Genomic DNA, 19546 nt, shown 5'->3' on the forward strand with positions numbered 1-19546 from the left:
TTATACTATATTCCTATGTGCAGTGTTTCCTTTGTGCGGTCCCTGGATAATATTCGGTAGCTTCATCAGGTTTACAGTCAAAAAGGCACAAATACAGCTGCAAGCAGGCACATAAATTCCTAGCGAGTTACCTTGTGTTTCTGTGATAGCTGTACGCAAAGTGGTTTCACAGGCCAAAAGTGAAAACTCATCATGGGAAATAATTAAAATGGACAATTCAGAAAACTTTACAAAAATACTTCTTTTTATTAAAAGCAGCAATTTAAAGCAGAACAATACCCAGAATGTAAACATCACTGAGTTCAGCTCTAGCCCGCTGAACCTTTGAGAATGTCTACGCTAAATGCATCTACCGTACTAGCAAGTTAAGAGACTATGTTGTAACTTGAAAATATATTTTCTACTTTGAATTAAGAAAAAGTAATTTATCGCAGTCTGTCCCAGCGCCAGATACTGGCATCGTCACACACAGCTATAAGGATACTACTGTCCCTGCTAAAACTGGTTTGTCGGATGGCAGCAACACATTTAGGATGAGTAAGAGTCGTACACCTATAAATAAAAGAAAATGATTCAGCTTCAATGTTAAATCTACTACTCCATCCTGCTTTATTGATGGGACCTAGGAGGAACTGCAGGGCAACAGGATGATGCCCTCCGTGGTGTATTTTGTATTCCAAACGTGGACTTGGGAAAGCACTAATTTCCTGTTCACCCACCACCCTTTCTCATCCACTCAGTTTTCATTGAAACACTGACTGAACACTTATGGAATCACATTTATTTAGAACTTTGCAATTGATGTTCTTTCTCAGTGGTTAGGAATAAAATATTGTAATTGGGTGATTAAACACTGCAGCATTTTCAGGAACTTTGTACATTTATGTGTATAAACACACACACGGATTTATATAGATTATATTTCGTATATAAAATCTGTATGTAAGTATATAGAATTTATTGTTTATGGAATATCCAACTATGATGCATATATTCTTTCTATAAATACAATGTATATACATTTATACACATAATGTATATATTATTTATATATATGTAATGATTTTTAATCTATTTATATGTATTTGTATACGTGTGTAAGTGTATATGTATGTACATACAACACTCTTAAATTTCCTGGCCACACTGGTGAGAATTAGAAAGTCATGCTGCTCTTTCCACATTATGCTCGCAGCTAACCTTTATACTCTCTTATATTTCTCTTTTGTCATGCACTACACCCACGTAGCACATCTTCTTTTAATCGCTTTGTAGATTTTCCACCTAATTAGCAAGCTCTTTTGAGGAACAAATTGTCTTTTACAGTATCTACATATGGCACAATCTGATGGGGGCCTCTCGACACTTCTGTAATATAAATAATACGTCAGTAAAAGCAGTAAATGTTAACCTTCAGGGGCTCAGAAAGTTTATTTACCTAGTAGTTAAAATGGAAAGTGACTGCTACTGTTAAAGAATTTCTGTAGTAATCAGTAAAGGAAAAAGGAAAGTACCCCAGTTCCCTGTCTTAACAAAAATATAATTAAATAAGTACTCACTTGGCTTTATGAGGATCCTCTATTTCTAAATCCCAAACATAAAGTTTGCCAACCTGATTGCCCAGAGCAAGCATCTTTAAAGGAAAGCAGAGGACAGAGAAGTTTTACACGACTATCTCAAAGAAAGAACGTTAGAATTTTATAAAGGCTCTAGAGCTGGTAATCTTTGAACATGAATGACTTCATGAGTTTGTTGGAGGGGCTAGAAATTATATAAAATTTGCCTCCTTTCTCCAACTTTAATATTCACCTCTGCAGAGAGGGAAGACACCAGCAAACAGATCTTTAGTGGAAAACAAATAAATCTTTGGTGGAACTTTTTCCATTAGGCAGAACCCAGAACAAAATATCCAGAGCTTTTCCGGTTTGACTTAAAGCCCCTTGCAGTAAATCATTCTGCTTCTCAAACATCACATTCCATGAACCAAGATTTCCCACGTCCGTAAGTATGGAGTCAATTAAAAACTCTGCACCTTAAAATCCAGCAAGGGCAAAGCTCACACATACCTTTTGCCAGAAATCCATTGAAAACCTCATGTACCATATATCACACTGGCTGTAATCAAACCTCCCAAGTATGGTCACATTTGACTCACTGGGCTTGATTTTATCTATATCATCTTCCATTTTGCCAGGTTTCCAGCACACGATAGCATTTTCGCAAGACTGGAAGGAAAACAGTGAAAAAAAATCACCTATATTTACTATTTATATTGCACATTCGGTCTAACTGCAATTATAGCCACATATTTCATCTCACAGCTTCCCCAACTACATTAAAAATAATGCTGAACTTGAAAAATCTCACCTGTGTCCTTACATCACAGCCATGTCGCTGCCCATCACCAGGAGCCTGCTGCCCTCACTGCTTGACCAGGTAAGAGGCTGGTAGAAGCCCTCCCCTCACCCACTCCAGAGGAATTCAACCAAACACACTTTCCTCAGCAGTTTGAGTTAGCCTAGGCTTGAGGATCGTTTGCCCAACCTCTTCATCTAACAGGGCTGTGCACGTAACAACTTGTGGCAAAGAGGCTGTACGACCACCTAGGTTAATATCTGCAAGGACATGTTACTGGTGGACACCACACACACAAAGCAAAGTCAGTCTGTTATGGCAACCTTCATTTCTAATTTTGAGCAGCAAGAGCCCTCAGCAGTATCTATATATTCTCTTTCGATGTTCCCTACTGATCTGGTTAGTTGTTATCGCTGGACTTTTAGCAGAGGTTCAGCTGCAGTCATCATTTTACTTTTTCAAGTACAAGCTGCTTATCCACACATCCTGACAGCTGACAAAATTCACAATATGCTGCATAAAATCCTTTAACGTAGCATGTCAAGTTAACCTGCAACCCACCTTCTAGTAAAACTTCATACAGTTTAAGATCCTCAAAACAAGCAAATACAAGTAATACAGCTAAAAAAGCTGCTGCTTTACCTTGGAAAGGATCAAGTCTCCCAGCCACCGTACACAGTCAACGTAATTTCTATGTATGTCTCTCGTGGAAAAGTCAGGAAAGTGAATTTTCTGGGAAACAAAAGGCCTATGGAGAAAATCGCCAAGTGAGGTTCAGAGAAACAGAAATACAAGTCTAATTTTTAAAGGCCACTTTTAAGCTTTCTCTATGTCAGAAGGACAAGCCTGTCTTCTTTGTTGGTTTAACAGTTTTATACCAGAATAGACTCTGTATGTTGTACTGTTGCTTGTGTTTGGTTTTTTTTGTTCTAAATCATGGAAACAGTCTCTGTTTTCATCCTCATTTCTAATGAAATAACATTTCCTACTGTACAAGACTGTGCAGACACAGTGCTAAACAAAACCTCCTTCAGAGACGCTTAACACAGCTTCCATTGCCAAACACTTCAAGAACTAATTAAAGCTCAGTTTTCCTGTTGCTGCTTCTGCAACATCTAAATTGTTAAATAGAAAAGCACTTTATAAAAACAGTCATTAAAAAACTCCAAACAAACTAAAAGGCATAATTTAATATTTCACAATATTACAAAAAAAAAATAAGCATGAGCATCTTCACAGCTACTTCGTAGAAATTTCAGGGTGATAGAAAAGCCACTGACATCTTGAGACACAGTGAAATACAAGCTTTAATTAAGAATGATAGAGATAATTCCAGACACTTTCTAGCCAAGCAGATAAGAAATAATTAAGATATTTAAAAGTAAGTGTCAGGACTTTAAAACCATATTCAATAAAATTCTACAGAAGCAAACATCAGCAAGTCACACCTCCCAAAGCGATTCAGTATCCAGCACAATCCCTAGGTCACTCACTATCCCCCAAGAACTCCCAGCTGGGATAGGAATTAACCTGGGCCATTAATGAGTATTTTCACACTTTGCAAAGACAGCCAAGAAGATGAAGACTACGAACCTGTTGGTTTTATTCGGGTTGTACTCGTAAGACTCTTTGATGGCATTTATCATTCTCTTGGAATTAATTCTCCAGAGTTTCAGAGAGTGATCCATCCCACAGGACATGATTTTTTCACCAAGAAGATCATAATCCTATGTACAAGAAATATTTCTGAGCACCCCCAGCCTACGCTGCATTATAGCAACTTAGATTTTATTCCATTGTTTCCATTAAAACAGCATTTTATGCATAAAGGATGCAGTAAAACTGCATATTTCAAATAAAAAAATACTAACAACTTCCTCCTGCTCACCGCAAAGAAGCACAGTATCTTAAGAATTACATTCACTCTCGCTCAAGAAAGAGAATCTTATTCAACAGCACTGACAGATTATGAATCTTCCGCTAGTGCTTTCCCCTCGGTAAATTCCCTGGGTTTCATTTTATGGAGCAACTTTGGCAGAATTCCAGGGCTATGACATGGGTGATAACAATTTACAACCACAAGAGAATAATAGGATGTTGGATTTCCTAGAGCTGCACCCGTCACTTTCCAGGTGACACAACAGGAGTGGAAACAGTTCTGAAGAGCGGCATATTAAAAGGCAACTATTCTAGTTGACATTTGCTGGGTACCAGCATCTGTTCACAGCCACAGAAAAGCAGCGTTACTCCATGAAGTAACATCTTTCCTTCACTGCTGTGTCTTTCAGGGTAGCTGCTTGGCTTCTTACAGTCAAGCCTAGAAGTGGAACCAAAATGAACTCAGTGTGTCTCGAAAGTCTACGCTTTCGAGACACACTGAGTTCTATTTTGTTTACTTCTAGGCTGCACTGTGAGAAAACAAGCTACTGAAAGACACAGAAAGTGAACACCTGTCCTGTATTTTGAGAGGTGGCCAGAGCAATCAAACCACCTTAGATTTAAACTTTTCTTTCCCCTTAAAACAGTATTTATGCACTTCAGGGTTGGTTTTTGGGTTATTTCTGAAGTAGCTATAAAATTCAAACAGTGCACAAGAGGATAAAAAGTTGCACGTTACAGGCTTGCTACTCTTTGTAAATCTAAATCACTGCTCCACAGTCTTCCACTTACTGCACTTAACACCTCATCCCTGTGCCCTTCTACTCCTCCAAATATTGCAACCAGCGTGTCTGTCTGGATGTTCCACAGTCTCAATGCATGATCTATAAAGAACAAATAAAATTACATGCTTCTTTTTATATGTACACACGAATAATATATTTCAGCTTAACTACTTTCAATAACAGCTGTTCATGTAAACATAAAAAGGCACTTTTTTCTTCTTCACTTGTAAGTAACAACAGAACTGCATCAACTAAAATTGCTATTACAACTAAACTGTTAATTCTGTAATTGAGAATGTGTGCCCACCTCCCTCCCATAGGGACAGCTCCTAACAAAAATGTACTTGGATTTTTAGATCATCTGAAAAGCAAAGAAAAGCCTGGTCCTGGACAAGTAAGCTTTTATGCAGTCTTATCTCAAAAATGATAATACAAATCAAAAGACGACAGAATCCCTTTCAGCCGTTCTTACATTGGCATTCAGAGAAGTTTTGTTTTTCCATGTTTTTAATCTTTAAAATACTATTCTTTATGAACCACAGACTGTAGAGATGGGAGAAACTGTTCCTACAAACAATATGTACTCCAAAGTCAATCAGACTAACCCAGTTGTTCAAAGAAAGTTTTAACAGTTTCTAATGAGGAACCTCTGTGGTATTTCCCCTTTGGAAGTGGGAACCTCTAGTGTATTTGCCTTTTGTATTCCACAGGAATACTTCACTGACTTACAGCAACACCAGCTGGAAGGCTACACTTCCCCAAATATTTTCCTCTTTTTTTTACTGATCTATCAGCCAACAGTTCTAAGATTCCAATATTCTCCTGCCTCATGCCCTCTTGGAGATAGCACCTGGTCCAGAGATTGCACATTAAAACTTGTAGTACCATTGCTGAAGTAAAAATGTTATTAAAGAGAGTATCCCAAAACCAGACGGAACTCAAGAAATGCAGCGTCACAGACCCACAGCACGAACTTGACATCTGCAAGAATCAGAGCGTTTCCAAATTCCTATTCTTATGAAGCTTCACCAGTAAAACCAACTACACTAAAGTCAAAAGTCCCCTGTGTGAATGTTCCCACCTCGAGCATTCCTGAAGGCTTGCTCTTATGGCAGATCCAATATTCCTGTACTTAACAGAACAGTTAAGTCACTGTTTAGACGTTCCAGGCAAGCCCATAAGACATCATACCAAAAAAACCTCACTTCTCCCTTCACTAATACTATTTTTTTTATTTATTATTACACAAAATGGAATTAAAGTCAGAGCTGATCCCTAGTGACAGAGAATCGAAGTTTTCCCCATGAACACAGTGGTGAAGGCAGCCTGCGACACTGAGATATCCCCACTAGATGGCAACGTGATTCAATGACTGAATAGGATTTAACTGGACTACAGGAAAAAGAAACCGCAACACTCAAATGTTCCTTCTTTCCTAAAAGCAGCACTGTTCTCAATCGATCCCTTTGCACCACGAGTGGAGTTAAATGTTTATTGTAGGACGTGGACTTAATATGCACAAGATACACAACCATAAAAGAGCAAGATTTGCTCTAGACTTTAAAGGTAAACTTACTTAGCACCATTCATAAAAAAAAAATCATAGTTTTTGGCTGTTTTTAAGACCAAAATCTGATCCAAAGTATCCAGATTTATACAAAACCAAAAGAGTTATTTTTCCTCACCTTTGCTTACAGATAAAAGGAGATTTGGATCTCTTGGATGGAATTTCAGTTCATTAATTGCATTTCCATGGCCCACGTAGTGCTGGGATAGAATTCAGAGATCAAGTTATCATTTCCCCACACATTTAGAAGACTAAACGTAAGCTGCATCTCAAAGTTCTGAGCAATCACCTTTATGCACTGCATTGTAATAGGATTAATTATCCTAATAATACCCCTGGACCCAGCCACAGCCAGAAGAGGATGGCTTGTATTGCTATCATACGTCCATGCACAGGTATAGAAATTTTCATCTGCCTATAACATCTTACGTTAAGGAATAAACAGGAGTTGAGCAGTTGAAACATGAGATTTCTTTTTATTTTAAGTAAACTTGTTCCTATTTTATGCAAGTGCCCCAGAGACCCTGCTGAACCCAAGAAGAAAAAGATACATAGGGACCTACAAGAAAGGTGGTGAGGGACTTTTTCCAAGGGCATGTAGTGATAGGACGAGGGGGAATGGCTTTAAATTGGAAGGGGGAAGATTTAGATCAGACATTAGGAAGAAATTCCTCACGATGAGGGTGGTGAGGCACTGGCACAGGTTGCCCATGGAAGCTGTGGCTGCCCCATCCCTGGAGGTGTTCAAGGCCAGGTTGGATGGAGTTCAGTCAGCCTGGTCTGGTGGGTGGTGTCTCTACCCATGGCAAGAGGATTGGAACTGGATGACCTCTGAGGTCCTTTCCAACTCAAACCATTCTACGGCTTTCAACCTCCTTCCCCTAAACATCCAAGGGCTAGGAATAAAACGAGGGTGAATCAAGACTGAGTTCACAAGTCATTGACTTGTGTACCACAAAAGATCAACACAAGTTATTACCACTCTGGAGGACGAAACATAATTCTTAGGCTTTAAACTCAGTTTCAATTCACAGGGAAGCTGACACCACTGTAAAACAGCAGATGTGAAACATTACACAAATATTAGTGTTGAAAAGATTAAACTGGTGAAGAAACAGTTTTCAAATATTTTAGAACAGCGTGTTCCGTAGGTCTGTGTTTTTAATATTTTTTCAATAGGAGGGACTCTAGGATGTGGGAAAGATGCAAGACTTGGACCTAACATAAGGAATGTGCCACATGAGCAATGATGAAATCACAGACAAAATCTTTGTAGGCTTTTTTTCCTACAAAGCCTCTTTTTTTGATAAAAGAGGAAGCAAACAACTGGCTTTTTAACTTGAAAGGATACATCAGCATCCACGTAGGACTGCAACAGACGGATTTCTCCTTGGGAATGACATTCATATAAAGTAACCTAGAAAAAAAACCAAACCACAAGTGGGAGATATTGCTGCTTACTTGTGATATTTCAAACAGAAATCACATGCACCTGGTGTGCTGACTGCCTAATGGGGAGAGGTAGCGTCCCTTTATGGCTGAGATCTCATCCATCATTTCCAATAGGTGGAAATGCTTCGAAAGAAGAATGCTCACAGCAATCTTAGTAAAGCACCACTCCAGGACTTGTCACCAGCCCTTCCCAGATACTGAAATCTATTACTGGAATTGTTTCAGGAAGATTAAACTCTATCTGGCATTAGTTACCGCAGCCCTCTCCAAAATGACTTGGTCTTTTAAAGAGCCATTGATACCTTGTTTAATCTTAGTTTAGCACTTTTGGTAACTGCCAGGTGGAACAAACCTGGAAATGAAAGGCTTCTTGTTTATTCACAACAGTTGCACAGAAGGCACTTCAGGAGTTATTTTCAAGACTGAAACGACATAGATCCTTGTTCAGAAAAAAAGCCTATAAATTCTCTCCAGACAGGCCATTCATTTAGCCACTGAGCCGCCTGGCATCATTACAGACACTTCTCAAACCATTCTAGAGCATATGACCTTTCGGAAACAATAACATCTACAAAGAGTAATTTTAGTGCGATGATGCATTTATGCACCTCACTTCCTTATCCCACGTTTATATCACTGAAGGATTTAGTTTCTTGACTATATAGGTTAATTCCCAAATGACTAACGTATGACTTCATAAAACAATTCAGAGGATGCAACTTTCCCAGACAGCAGACGCTACACACCTCAGAAGTAAAGTTTTCTATATGAAATATCTTGCGTCCGTACTAAACACAGCTAAAGGGACTGGTCAAAAAAAAGAATGCAAGGAGAACCACACAGAAGGGCTTATGGTTAAAAACAGTTTACTCACCCTGTTGCTGCCCACAGTGGCAAAAACAAGAGGATCACCTTCTTTACTATGCCAGTTAAACTGGACTCCAAATAAAGGCTGACCATGGTCCTCCTGCAAATGTAGAATAAGATTAGAGACAACAAAAATTAAAACCCACAGGCATATTATTTCTGTGAAATTCAGCTGTGGTGGTAAACAGTTTAATTGATACGTTTTCCTCCTCACACTACTGGGTTCACATCCAGCATAATTTCAAATAGAAGAACAGGTTTGTAACACCACATTTTAACTTGTCTGTCTTAAGGGAGGTTAAAGGAATATTCCACCCCCTCTCCCTTTCTCTCAGCCCCCAGCCCTCAAGCATTTAAAAAATGAAGAGAAAGAACTGTTGTCTCACAGTTATGGCCAGAAGCTGGCAGAACTCCTGAGTTATATTTGCAGCTCTACTATGCTTTGCAGTTCTCAACAAGGCAGCTTCTGCATCTAAGGCTACATCTATACACATTTTATATTGTTATAATTGCTTCAACACAAGGATTTACAACTTCACAGAGGAGAATTATTAGGACAGAGAAAAATTATACCAGCATAAAGATGGAGAAGGGCCACATTTAACTACTGCAGCACAGTTAGGTCTTGCAACTATCACAGGCACGACGAGCTCTCTCGAGCACGTCATGATGCTGCTGCAAAGTTCGTGTCTACAAAGAGTTTTCAGATTGTCTTCACAAATGGTTACCAGAGAAATGCCAAGTATTATTTTTATACAGCTTACATCAGTTTAATAGAGAAAAACAGCAGATATGTTTATGAATTGTGAAGAATACGGTGGTGCTTGTTAATAATTGATAACAGTATTTTGGCCTGTCCTGACAGGATGTTTTCAGTAAGAATACTGTTCATTAAAGTGCCTCCCCACAGGGGACTGTCTGGGACAGCACAGGCAGGAAGGAAATGTCTCATGACGGCTGCTAAGCAGCCTTCAAATGGCAGCGCTTCAGAGGCAACACGGGAAATATTAGCCCTGGCAGCTCTGGCCTATCGAAGAACCAAAGAATAAATTTGAGGATGGGGTGTGAGTGTGGGTGGGGAGTCCAACACTACTCAGAAAAAGAAAAGTAAGGAAGTCTGGACAAATTTAAAACAGCAGTATTTGCTGAGAAAGGGAGTATCTGTTATTAACAGAAACAGGTAGCAGAGCTTGAAAAGAGAAAGGAGAAAATCTTTTAGAGATTAAGGCCCTCCCACACTTCTTGAAGAGAGGTTACAACTTTCAAAGCTGAAACCAGATTTAAAAGAACTGTTCAAAGTTTAACTTGAAGTATTGCTCATCACAACATGAAAGAACAGACAAATGGCTTTAAGCGATGAGGGATATGGAATGTTAGCAACAGGAAAATTAACTTGGTTATTAGTGACCCCACAACAAATGGAAGCAGCAGGTATTCAGCATCTATAAAGCCTTATAGTTTGAGATACAGAATGAGGAAGACTGTATGGCATAAAATTGTATGCACAAGGCCGCAATTTTTAGTGTCCAATAAAGTTAGGAATTGTACTTTCTAAGCCTATTTTTTTGAGCATAATTAAGTCTTGAAGAGAATGAGAGGCCAAATACCGAATATCTAAAAAAACCTTCTTCCACTAATAAACAGTCAGGTTTGAATGTCTGTGTGAAAGGGTTCATGATGGTAAATACTGAGGGCTTCTGAAATACTGTTTGAAGATAACACAGGTAAAACACATAGATTCTTTCTGCTTTATTACAGAGACATATTGGCAGGTCTTGCACTTGCTTTTCTGTTATAACCTTTTTCTTTGTCACATGCACTGTTTCTGATAAATTTAGTGAAATGGAAAAAGTGAAGAGGAAGATAGAATATTTTTCCACCATAAACTGTGGTAAATTGGTGTGGGACTCAGACTAGGGTGGTTCGTAATAAGTAAGAGATACAACAGAGGGCTATACTGTTTCTGCATTTCTATATTTGAGTACATGCCTGAAGTATTCAGTAAACTTGTTCAAAGACAACCTGTTTCCTTGGAAAAATTATTCTGCAAGACAAATGTCTTTAGACCACTTACATCACCTGCACTACATTCCTCACAGAGTTCTATAATCTCCAAGAGCCTGACAGTTTTTCTGGTATTTAATGGATGAAGGAGCGAGGCAGAGGCTCTTGCAGGAAGTCATTGGGGTATGTGGAGAAGTTATGCTCATCTCATTTAAACTACCACCATCCTCACTGGCCGGAGACAGCACATACCTATTCTGATAATACTTGTCCACTCTAATTTTTGTCACAAGTGCTAAACAATTAAGAAGCAGGTTTTAAAAACACTAAACTTTTAGGTGCTGCACATCATGGTTATCCTGAGATGCCAAGTATGTCATGCAACTCTGACCACTGGTTCGTACAGACTGAAAAGTGACCCAGATGCTGGTCCAAAAGTAGAACTGTGAAACGTCACCTCGACCCTGGTATGAATAAAGGGCACAAACCCCAAAGTCCTCTGGTTCTTCATGCACCAGAGAAAGGAGGCAGAGGAGAAAATAGACTAACAATTGTTACAAAAGCAAATAAATAAATAATCAATGGTTAGTTCCGCCCTCACTCGCTCAACATCAACTCAAATTCAGTCAGAATAAGACTTGTCCTGTTTTTAGACTAAAGGCAGTGATGCAAATACTACGCCAACACAAAAAGTAATCACCTGCAACTACATAAACACATTTTAACACGCTCACATGGTTCCTCACATGGTGCCCACACCACCAGAGAGGAACCCACTGACCCTACATGCACTGCCAGTTCCCAGCAGCGGAAGCAAACCATTATTGGCAGTGGTTTTAGTCACCCTTCCTTTACACATCAACAAGCTAGAATCCTGCATGTGGCTGATTACTTACTGATTTCCAGCCCAGTGGATAGCGAGCAGAAGCTGGAAGACAACACCGCTAAGAGCCACAGACTCACATCCTAAGCAAGATCAAAAGGCAGGGCAAATAATATCATTGTTTTAAAGGGAGCACATCAAAGCAGAATATGCACGGTTCTTTGCTGGAAGACCTATAAGCAAAATACATTTGGATGCTATGGGAGGATGCGCATCTCTTAGCTGCATATACTCATTTGTAAACTGTTTCCATGCAGCCCACAGAAAGCAATGATTTTTCAGTACATCTCACAGTAACTTGGTAGTGCAAAAAGCTTAAAAAAAAAAAAAGGGCAGTTTTTCATTTCCTGTCATTTTCCAAATTATATTTTTGTTTTCCTGATGCTTAAATTCCACCCAAAATAACTTCCACAGTAGTGTTTAAAAAGCCTATTTAGCAAGCACTGAGTTTTTCAGGCTGAATCATGACCATATAACATTCAAAGCAGACAATAATGGCCATATTTCTTTGCTTCCCCAAGGAAAAAAAACAGTAAAAAGCAAAATGAAGGAAAAACAAGACTAGGAAAGTGGAAAAACACATAATTATCTATCCCTAAAGAATATTAAAATTAATTTCCATGTCTTTAAATCACATTGACTCTTCATGAATTTCAATACATGCACCGCACACCCTAGTTCAAAGACCTATAAACTATGGGATATATGATGTGACACCTGAAGAGTTACAAGTGTCTTTCTGAACCCATATACAACACTTAGCCGTTAAAAGTTTATCTCCACAGCATGTGCAAAGTTAGCATGGAAGAACAAGAAAAAGAAGAGAGGCTTCCTTAAACATGAAGTGAAAAGAAGTTACCAAATCTGGCTGCTACCAGGTATTTGTATTAACATGCATGTTTGTTATTATCGCCATTAACTGCAATTCAAAGAAAAATAGGGAAACAAAACCCATAATAAAAGCACCTCACTTAGCTGAAACACTGCATTTACTCCCTCACAGTTTGATTCCGCTTGTATGGGAACCTGTTCCCAGGTCCTGATCCAAACCCACAGAAGTCAGGAATTGCTTAACCTCATAGAGTGGTCTTTTGGATCACCCTATAGTGGGACCTAAGTTGAAGCTGGGGTGAAGGAATGTTGTTTTCCCAGAAAACACCTGAAAAGTACTAACCTCTTTGGAATATTTGGTCTGCAGAGAGAAAACAAATATGCTTAGCACAACTACGAATTCCTTCAATGTTTGGGTGCCGAAAGGCCTGTGTCTGTGTTTGAAGTATGAGTTGAAACTACAAAAAGCACTGTCTGCAGAGGCAATTCATGTGAATCACGGGAACTGCTGCCTACCTAAGTGAAAATGAAACCTTCCTTCCTCCTACACCATGAAAGGACTGGAGATTTTTATTCTTCAAAAAAACACATTAAGATCAACTTGTTTCCCAGACATGTTTTCGTCAGTTAAACTTCATATCGGTGTAACTTTCTCCACTGGCAAAGCTCTTTTAGGTTTCCATGCTCCAAACCTCTCATCCCCTCCCGCTCAGCTACCCCACATCAAAAACCTCCTCAAGCAATTCTGCAGAAAACATCCACTATGTAGCTGCACACATCCTCGTGCTAGCTAAATATGTAGTTTAACAAAACTCCCATCTTGCTTTAGATTCAATTTTTCCTTTATTTAGCAGTCTTACAAAAATCTGAATCAGAGGTCACATTTACGGCTTTTCCCACATAACAAATACCTCCCACAAAGATGGGGAATAAATGAACAACACCCCGACAGTGTAAAAGAATCAAAGAGAAAATTCATTCACTTCACCACAGTGCAACAATACCCTAAAACACAAGAACAAGGAGTAAGGACCATGATTCCACATTCCCTAATGCCATCAGACATTATGTTGGAAGATAAATATGACCTAGGTCAGGTGTGAACACATGATCAGGACAAATTAATCAAATTGTACTATACAGCATTTATGATGACTGCCAGAGGATAGAAAATATCGGATCTGATAAGCGTGAAGAAAAAGCTACTCCAAGATTATTGGGCTGTTGTTTGTTTGGGTCTTTTTTTGTTTAATACATTTTAACTGGTAGAAAAATCTGTTTGCATTCTGTGTTTTGCATGAAGTTGTCACAGATTTTGTTTTATTTTAATTATGTAGTTTCTTATCTCTATCTCAAGCAACTACAGCTTTGATGAAATGCATAATTACAACACATCACACATAACTTTGCAGGACTGTACAAAAAGTGGGTTAATTGCAGCACCACCTACTGTTTCCTATTTCTCTGTACTCTTTCTTCAAAACTTCACCTATTCCAAATAAGAAAGGTACCCTCTTCAAATGAGCATGGAACATAATTGTAGACAGATATTTAAGCTTAAACATCTATCTTGTCACTGTCTCGGTCAGCATGAACGTTCCTGCCAGTAAATGGTACTGAGCATTCCCACGTTGGAGCTTACACATACCTACCTTTAGACTGTTCACACATTTGAAGGAATATTTGCACTTCTTCGATTTCCATTTTCCTTTCCCCCAGCTCTTCCTTCCTGGCGCATTAGGAGTGTTTGTTGGTGTATCAGGGCGCTCGGTGTTAGTACCGCTTTCAATGCTAACAGCGTCATCCTGAAAACATCCAAGTTATATAGAATGTAATAAAGATATAATTAATTGCCGTATAAATCCAACCAATTTTGCAGCACTTGGCCTTTTCACTTTTTCTTCTCCTCTATAAGAACAGAATCTCCTAGGACTTGGTGTTATTTAGATTCAAGTATTTAAATCTATTACTAACATAATAGCATTCCTCCCTAGAAACGGAACATGAGTCACATGAGGACTAATCCCAGAGGGATAGACATGAACTGTGATCTAGTGAAGTTTCTTAAGAATACTGACGGCTGCTCAAGTGGTTTCATTCCCTGGATAACATCTTTGACGTAGATGAACTGAGTACTTCTGAAGTACTGAAGGAAGAGGTTGTTTGTGTGAAAACATTATGCATAGCCATACCAAGAATCTAACGACTCTGAGAGATTTCTGGATGCCCTCAGCAGCATCATGCATGACACAGCTCTGCAACAAGCCAACACTGCCACTAGAAGAGAAAGTCCCACCTCTCCTCCCCCCTGCTCTTTCCTACAGATATTTGTTTCAATTAAAACCTAAGAAAAAACAAACAAACAAGCAAACAAAAAAAATAACATTAGCTTGCTGTCTGATTAGCTGACTAATCCAGCTGGCCTTCTGACCAACAGCAGCCAGAGACAAAGTAAGGATGGGGAAGACTGAAAAAAATGGGTATGTGGAACTACACATCCAGTTGCTGAGCAGTTTCAGGTCAGCTTTGGACAAGCAAGAGAAATGACAGTTTCATATGCAGTCTGGCTGCAGGACACAACTCAAAAGGACATTCCTGCACCTGTGTCACCCATCACGGCTCGCTGCAACTTCACCTGCATCGTAACTGGCAACAACCTGATCCCCTATGAGTAAGTTCAGCTTCTAAAAAATCAACCTTTTTTGTTTCTGGCAAGGCAGCCTGTTCACTTTCCATCCAAGTAGCGGGAGGAAAAACTCATCCCAAGGCCATACAACTTCTAGAGCTGAACTAAGGGAGACAAGCAGACAACAGCCTGTAGCTGGAAGAGAATACATGTAACATGAAGCTGCATCAGACACTCCACTAGGAATAGGGAATAAGGCCAACTATCATAGAATCAAAGAATCACCAGGTTGGAAAAGACCCACCAGATCATCGAGTCCAACCATTCCTATCAATCACTAAACCAAACCATCAGCCTTGATACAGCAATACCCACCAAACACTTATTCTTTGTCCCAGTTTCATATCTGTATCATCAGACACCAGTAGTGGTGTACTGATCTTTCGTTGCTCAACAACTTAGAAAATCAGGGCATCAAGAGGAAGGAAAGGAGGAAAGACAACACCCAAGCCAGCAAGTGAACTGCCCCACACCTGGAGTAATTCCCTTCATGTTGCACCCCCAAAAGAGCCAACCTTCCCTTAATACGCATAACTGAGTTTAACAACTTTTACATTTTCCAGCTTCTTCTCTTTTAATTTAAGAAATGTCAGAGCTTGCCAAATTCTCATCTCTCAAGCACACTTGCTAGCAAGTGTCACAATACTTCACAAGACTGAGGTTTCCTCTGGACTAGTCAGATATCGTCAGTCTAAGCACACCAGGTACCTGGTATGATGCAACTACAACTTAACTGACCAACTTTTGTCCCGGATACTTGTGGAACAAAACACATCCTTTTTCCAAACCAAGACTATCATATCAACTTTTAAGCAGAATCCCAGCTTTACAGTAGTGGAGTCAGTAACAAACTCTCAAAAAGGCAACCCCTTCTCTGCTGAGACCGCTCATATTTTCAATAACCAGACAGCCCACATCCTGCGGATACCGATCGCCTACAATAGGCGCCAAAGCAAACCTGAGCATCTTTGCCACCAAATTACACTTGGATTTGCAAATGCTGCAAAGCAGTTAAAAAAAATATCCAGTAACAGTGGTGTGGAGCATGCTGACCCTGTCTGCTGCCTCACAAGCAGCATTTACACAGGTTACAGGGGAAGCAGTCCAGATCCATCACCCTCTGGATAAGTGCTCTTACCAGGAAAAAAACCACACACTGCATAAAGCTAACACCCAAATAACACCCCCAACACAGCAACTACATAAAATGGCTGTTAGATACCTCAGATTAAGTTTGCCTTTCAAGTGCCAAGCTATGCTGTGTCAGAGAATCATAGAATGGTTTCAGTTGGAAGGGACCTTAAAGCTCACCCATTTCCAACACCCCTGCCATGGGCAGGGACACCTCCCACTGGATAAGATTGCTCAAAACCCCATTCAACCCGGCCTTGAACTTCTCCAGGGAGGGGGATTCCATGACTTTCCCTGGCAAACTGTGCCAGTGCCTCACCCCTCTCATCGAGAGGAATTTCTTCCTAATGCCTAATCTAAATCTCCCCTCTTTCAACTTAAACCCGTTATCCCCAATCCTATCCCTTCACTCCCTGATAAAAAGCCCCTCCCCACCTTTCCAGCAGGCCCCGCTTAAGTACTGGAAGGATGCTCTAAGGTCTCCCCAGAGCCTTCTTTTCTTTAGGCTGAACAACCCCAACTCTCTCAGCCTGTCCTCACAGCAGCGGTGCTCCAGCCCTCTGCCCATCTTTGTAGCCTCCTCTGGCCTTGCTCTGGCAGATCCATTCCCCTCGCAGTGGAGTGGGGCCGGGAGCTGCCTTAAAAGTGGAGCGAGAGGCGGGGTCTCCCCTCTCATAGAGGAGAAGGGGCCAGGGGCTCCCCCTGCACTGCCGAGCAGGGGCCTTGAGCTCCCTTCGAGGATAAGCGGGACCGAGAGCTCCCCCCGCACTCCGGAGCGGCGCTGGGGCCGCCCTCGAAGCGGAACGGGGAACGGGGACCCGCAGCACGGCAGCGGGGCCGGTGGTGGCGGCTGCCGCCCTCGCCTCGCTGCCTGCGATCGCGCTCCCCATCCCTGGAGTGTTCAAGGATGAGGCTTCGAGCAGCCCGAGCCAGCGGGAGGTGTCCCTGCCCATGACGGGGGGCTGGAACTGGACGAAAGGAGAAAGACTTAGATTAGGCATTAGGAAGAAATTCCTCACGATGAGGGCGGTGAGGCTCTGGCACAGGCTGCCCAGAAAAGTTGTGGATGCCCCATCCCTGGATGAATCCCAGGCCAGCCTGGATGGGGCTCTGAGCAGCCTGGTCTGGTGGGAGGTGTCCCTGCCCGTGGCAGGGGGGCTGGAACTGGATGAGGGCGTGTAGTGATGAGAGAGAACGGCTTTAAATTGGAAAGGAGAGGATTTGGATGAAACCTTAGGAAGAATTTCTTCACCATGAGGGCGGTGAGGCACTGGCACAGGTTGCCCAGGGAAGCTGTGGCTGCCCCACCCCTGGAGGTGTTCAAAGCCAGGCTGGATGGGGCTTTGAGCAGCTTGATCCAGTGGGAGGTGCCCCTGCCCCTTTACGGTCCCTTCCCACCCGAACCATTCCAGGATTCCATGGCCGCGAGGCCGTGGCCCCGCGCGCTCCCGCCCTCCCCTCCCTCTCCCGCCGCGCTCCCTCACGTTCTCATCCCCGGACAGGTCCCCGGGGTTGCTGTTCTCGTCGCTGCTCAGCTTCTGCTTCTTGGCCGGCATCTCAGACCCGACCGCAGCCGCCGGGGCTTCCCCGCGCTCGGACATCTTCCCCGCCCCCCCGAACTCCCCGCCCCGCTGCCCCCGCCACGCAGCCGCAAAGCGCGGACGTCGAAACACTTGCCGTAAAGCGACCCCGCGCCCCCCCTACGCTGCCCGGCCCGAGCTGCCACACTGCTGAAAAACGGGGTGAAGTTTAACGAGGCTGAGTGCTACACTTGGGGCACAACAACCCTGTGCAGCTACAGACTAGGAGAAGTCTGTCTAGAAAGCTGCCTGGAGGAGAGGGACCTGGGGGTGTTGGTTGACAGCGACTGAATATGAGCCAGCAGTGTGCCCAGGTGGCCAAGAAGGCCAATGGCATCTTGGCTTGTATCAGAAATGGTGTGACCAGCAGGTCCAGGGAGGTTCTTCTCCCTCTGTACTCGGCACTGGTGAGACCGCTCCTCGAATCCTGTGTTCAGTTCTGGGCCCCTCACCATAAGAAGGATGTTGAGGCTCTGGAGCGAGTCCAGAGAAGAGCGACGAAGCTGGTGAGGGGGCTGGAGAACAGGCCTTATGAGGAATGGCTGAGAGAGCTGGGGTTGTTTAGTCTTGAGGAGACTGAGGGAAGATCTTATTGCTCTCTACAACTACCTGAAAGGAGGTTGTGGAGAGGAGGGTGCTGGCCTCTTCTCCCAGTTGATAGGGGACAGGACAAGAGGGAATGGCCTCAAGCGCCGCCAGGGGAGGTTTATGCTTGACATTGGGAAAAAATTCTTCACAGGAAGGGTTGTAGGGCTCTAGAACAGGCTGCCCAGGGAGGTGGTTGAGTTACCATCCTTGGAAGTACCTAAAAGACAGATAGGCAAGGTGCTGAGGGACATGGTTTAGTAGCACATAGGAATGGTTGGACTCAATGATCCTGGAGGTCTTTTCCGACCTAGTGATTCTGTGATTGTGTGAAATTAACCCCTGCTTTGCCAGCACGGAAGCTCAGTGGCCCTGCATGGCATAGAATCATAGAGCTGTAGGCTTATAAGATGATTTGGCTTGGAAGGAACCTTAAATATTGCCCAGTTCCACCCCCTGCCATGGGCAGGGACACTTCCCACCAGACCAGGCTGCTCCCATCCAAGCTGGCTTTGAATACCTCCAGGGATGGGGCATCCATAGCTTCCTCGGGTGACCTGTGCCAGTGCCTCACTGCCCTCATCGTGAGGAATTTCTTCCTAATGTCTAATCTAAATCTTCCTCCTTCAGTTTAAAGCCATTCTCTCTTGTCATATCACTACCTGCCCTCATCCAGTTCCAACCCCTCTGCCATGGGCAGGGACACCTCCCACCGGATTGAGCTTCTCAAAGCCCCATCCTTTAACACCTCCAGGGATGGGGCATCCATGATGTCCCTGGGCAACTGGTTCCAGTGCCTCACTGCCCTCACAGGAAGAACGAAAATTCTAGTATCTAATCTAAATCTCCCCTCTTTCAGCTTTAAACCATTACCCCTTGTTGTGTCACTGCACTCCGTAATAAAGAGCCCCACCCCAGCTTTCCTGTAGGCCCGTTTAGGGA

General features: G+C 42.2%; 1 protein-coding gene across 1 annotated transcript; it reads right to left on the reverse strand.

Moving 5' to 3' along the window:
* Nucleotides 1-222: 222 nt before the first annotated feature.
* On the reverse strand, nucleotides 223-18046 carry EED (embryonic ectoderm development). Its single transcript, XM_069878506.1, has 12 exons — nucleotides 17924-18046; nucleotides 14275-14427; nucleotides 8912-9004; nucleotides 7937-8002; nucleotides 6875-7000; nucleotides 6704-6785; nucleotides 5026-5117; nucleotides 3949-4082; nucleotides 2998-3103; nucleotides 2067-2225; nucleotides 1560-1633; nucleotides 223-552 (listed from the first exon to the last, which is right to left on the reverse strand). The coding sequence occupies exons 1-12, from the start codon at nucleotides 18038-18040 to the stop codon at nucleotides 426-428; spliced, it is 1329 nt and encodes a 442-aa protein (XP_069734607.1). The 5' UTR covers nucleotides 18041-18046; the 3' UTR covers nucleotides 223-425.
* Nucleotides 18047-19546: the final 1500 nt, after the last annotated feature.

Source organism: Phaenicophaeus curvirostris, chromosome 1 (genome assembly GCF_032191515.1).
Source record: "Phaenicophaeus curvirostris isolate KB17595 chromosome 1, BPBGC_Pcur_1.0, whole genome shotgun sequence".
NCBI lineage: Eukaryota > Metazoa > Chordata > Aves > Cuculiformes > Cuculidae > Phaenicophaeus > Phaenicophaeus curvirostris.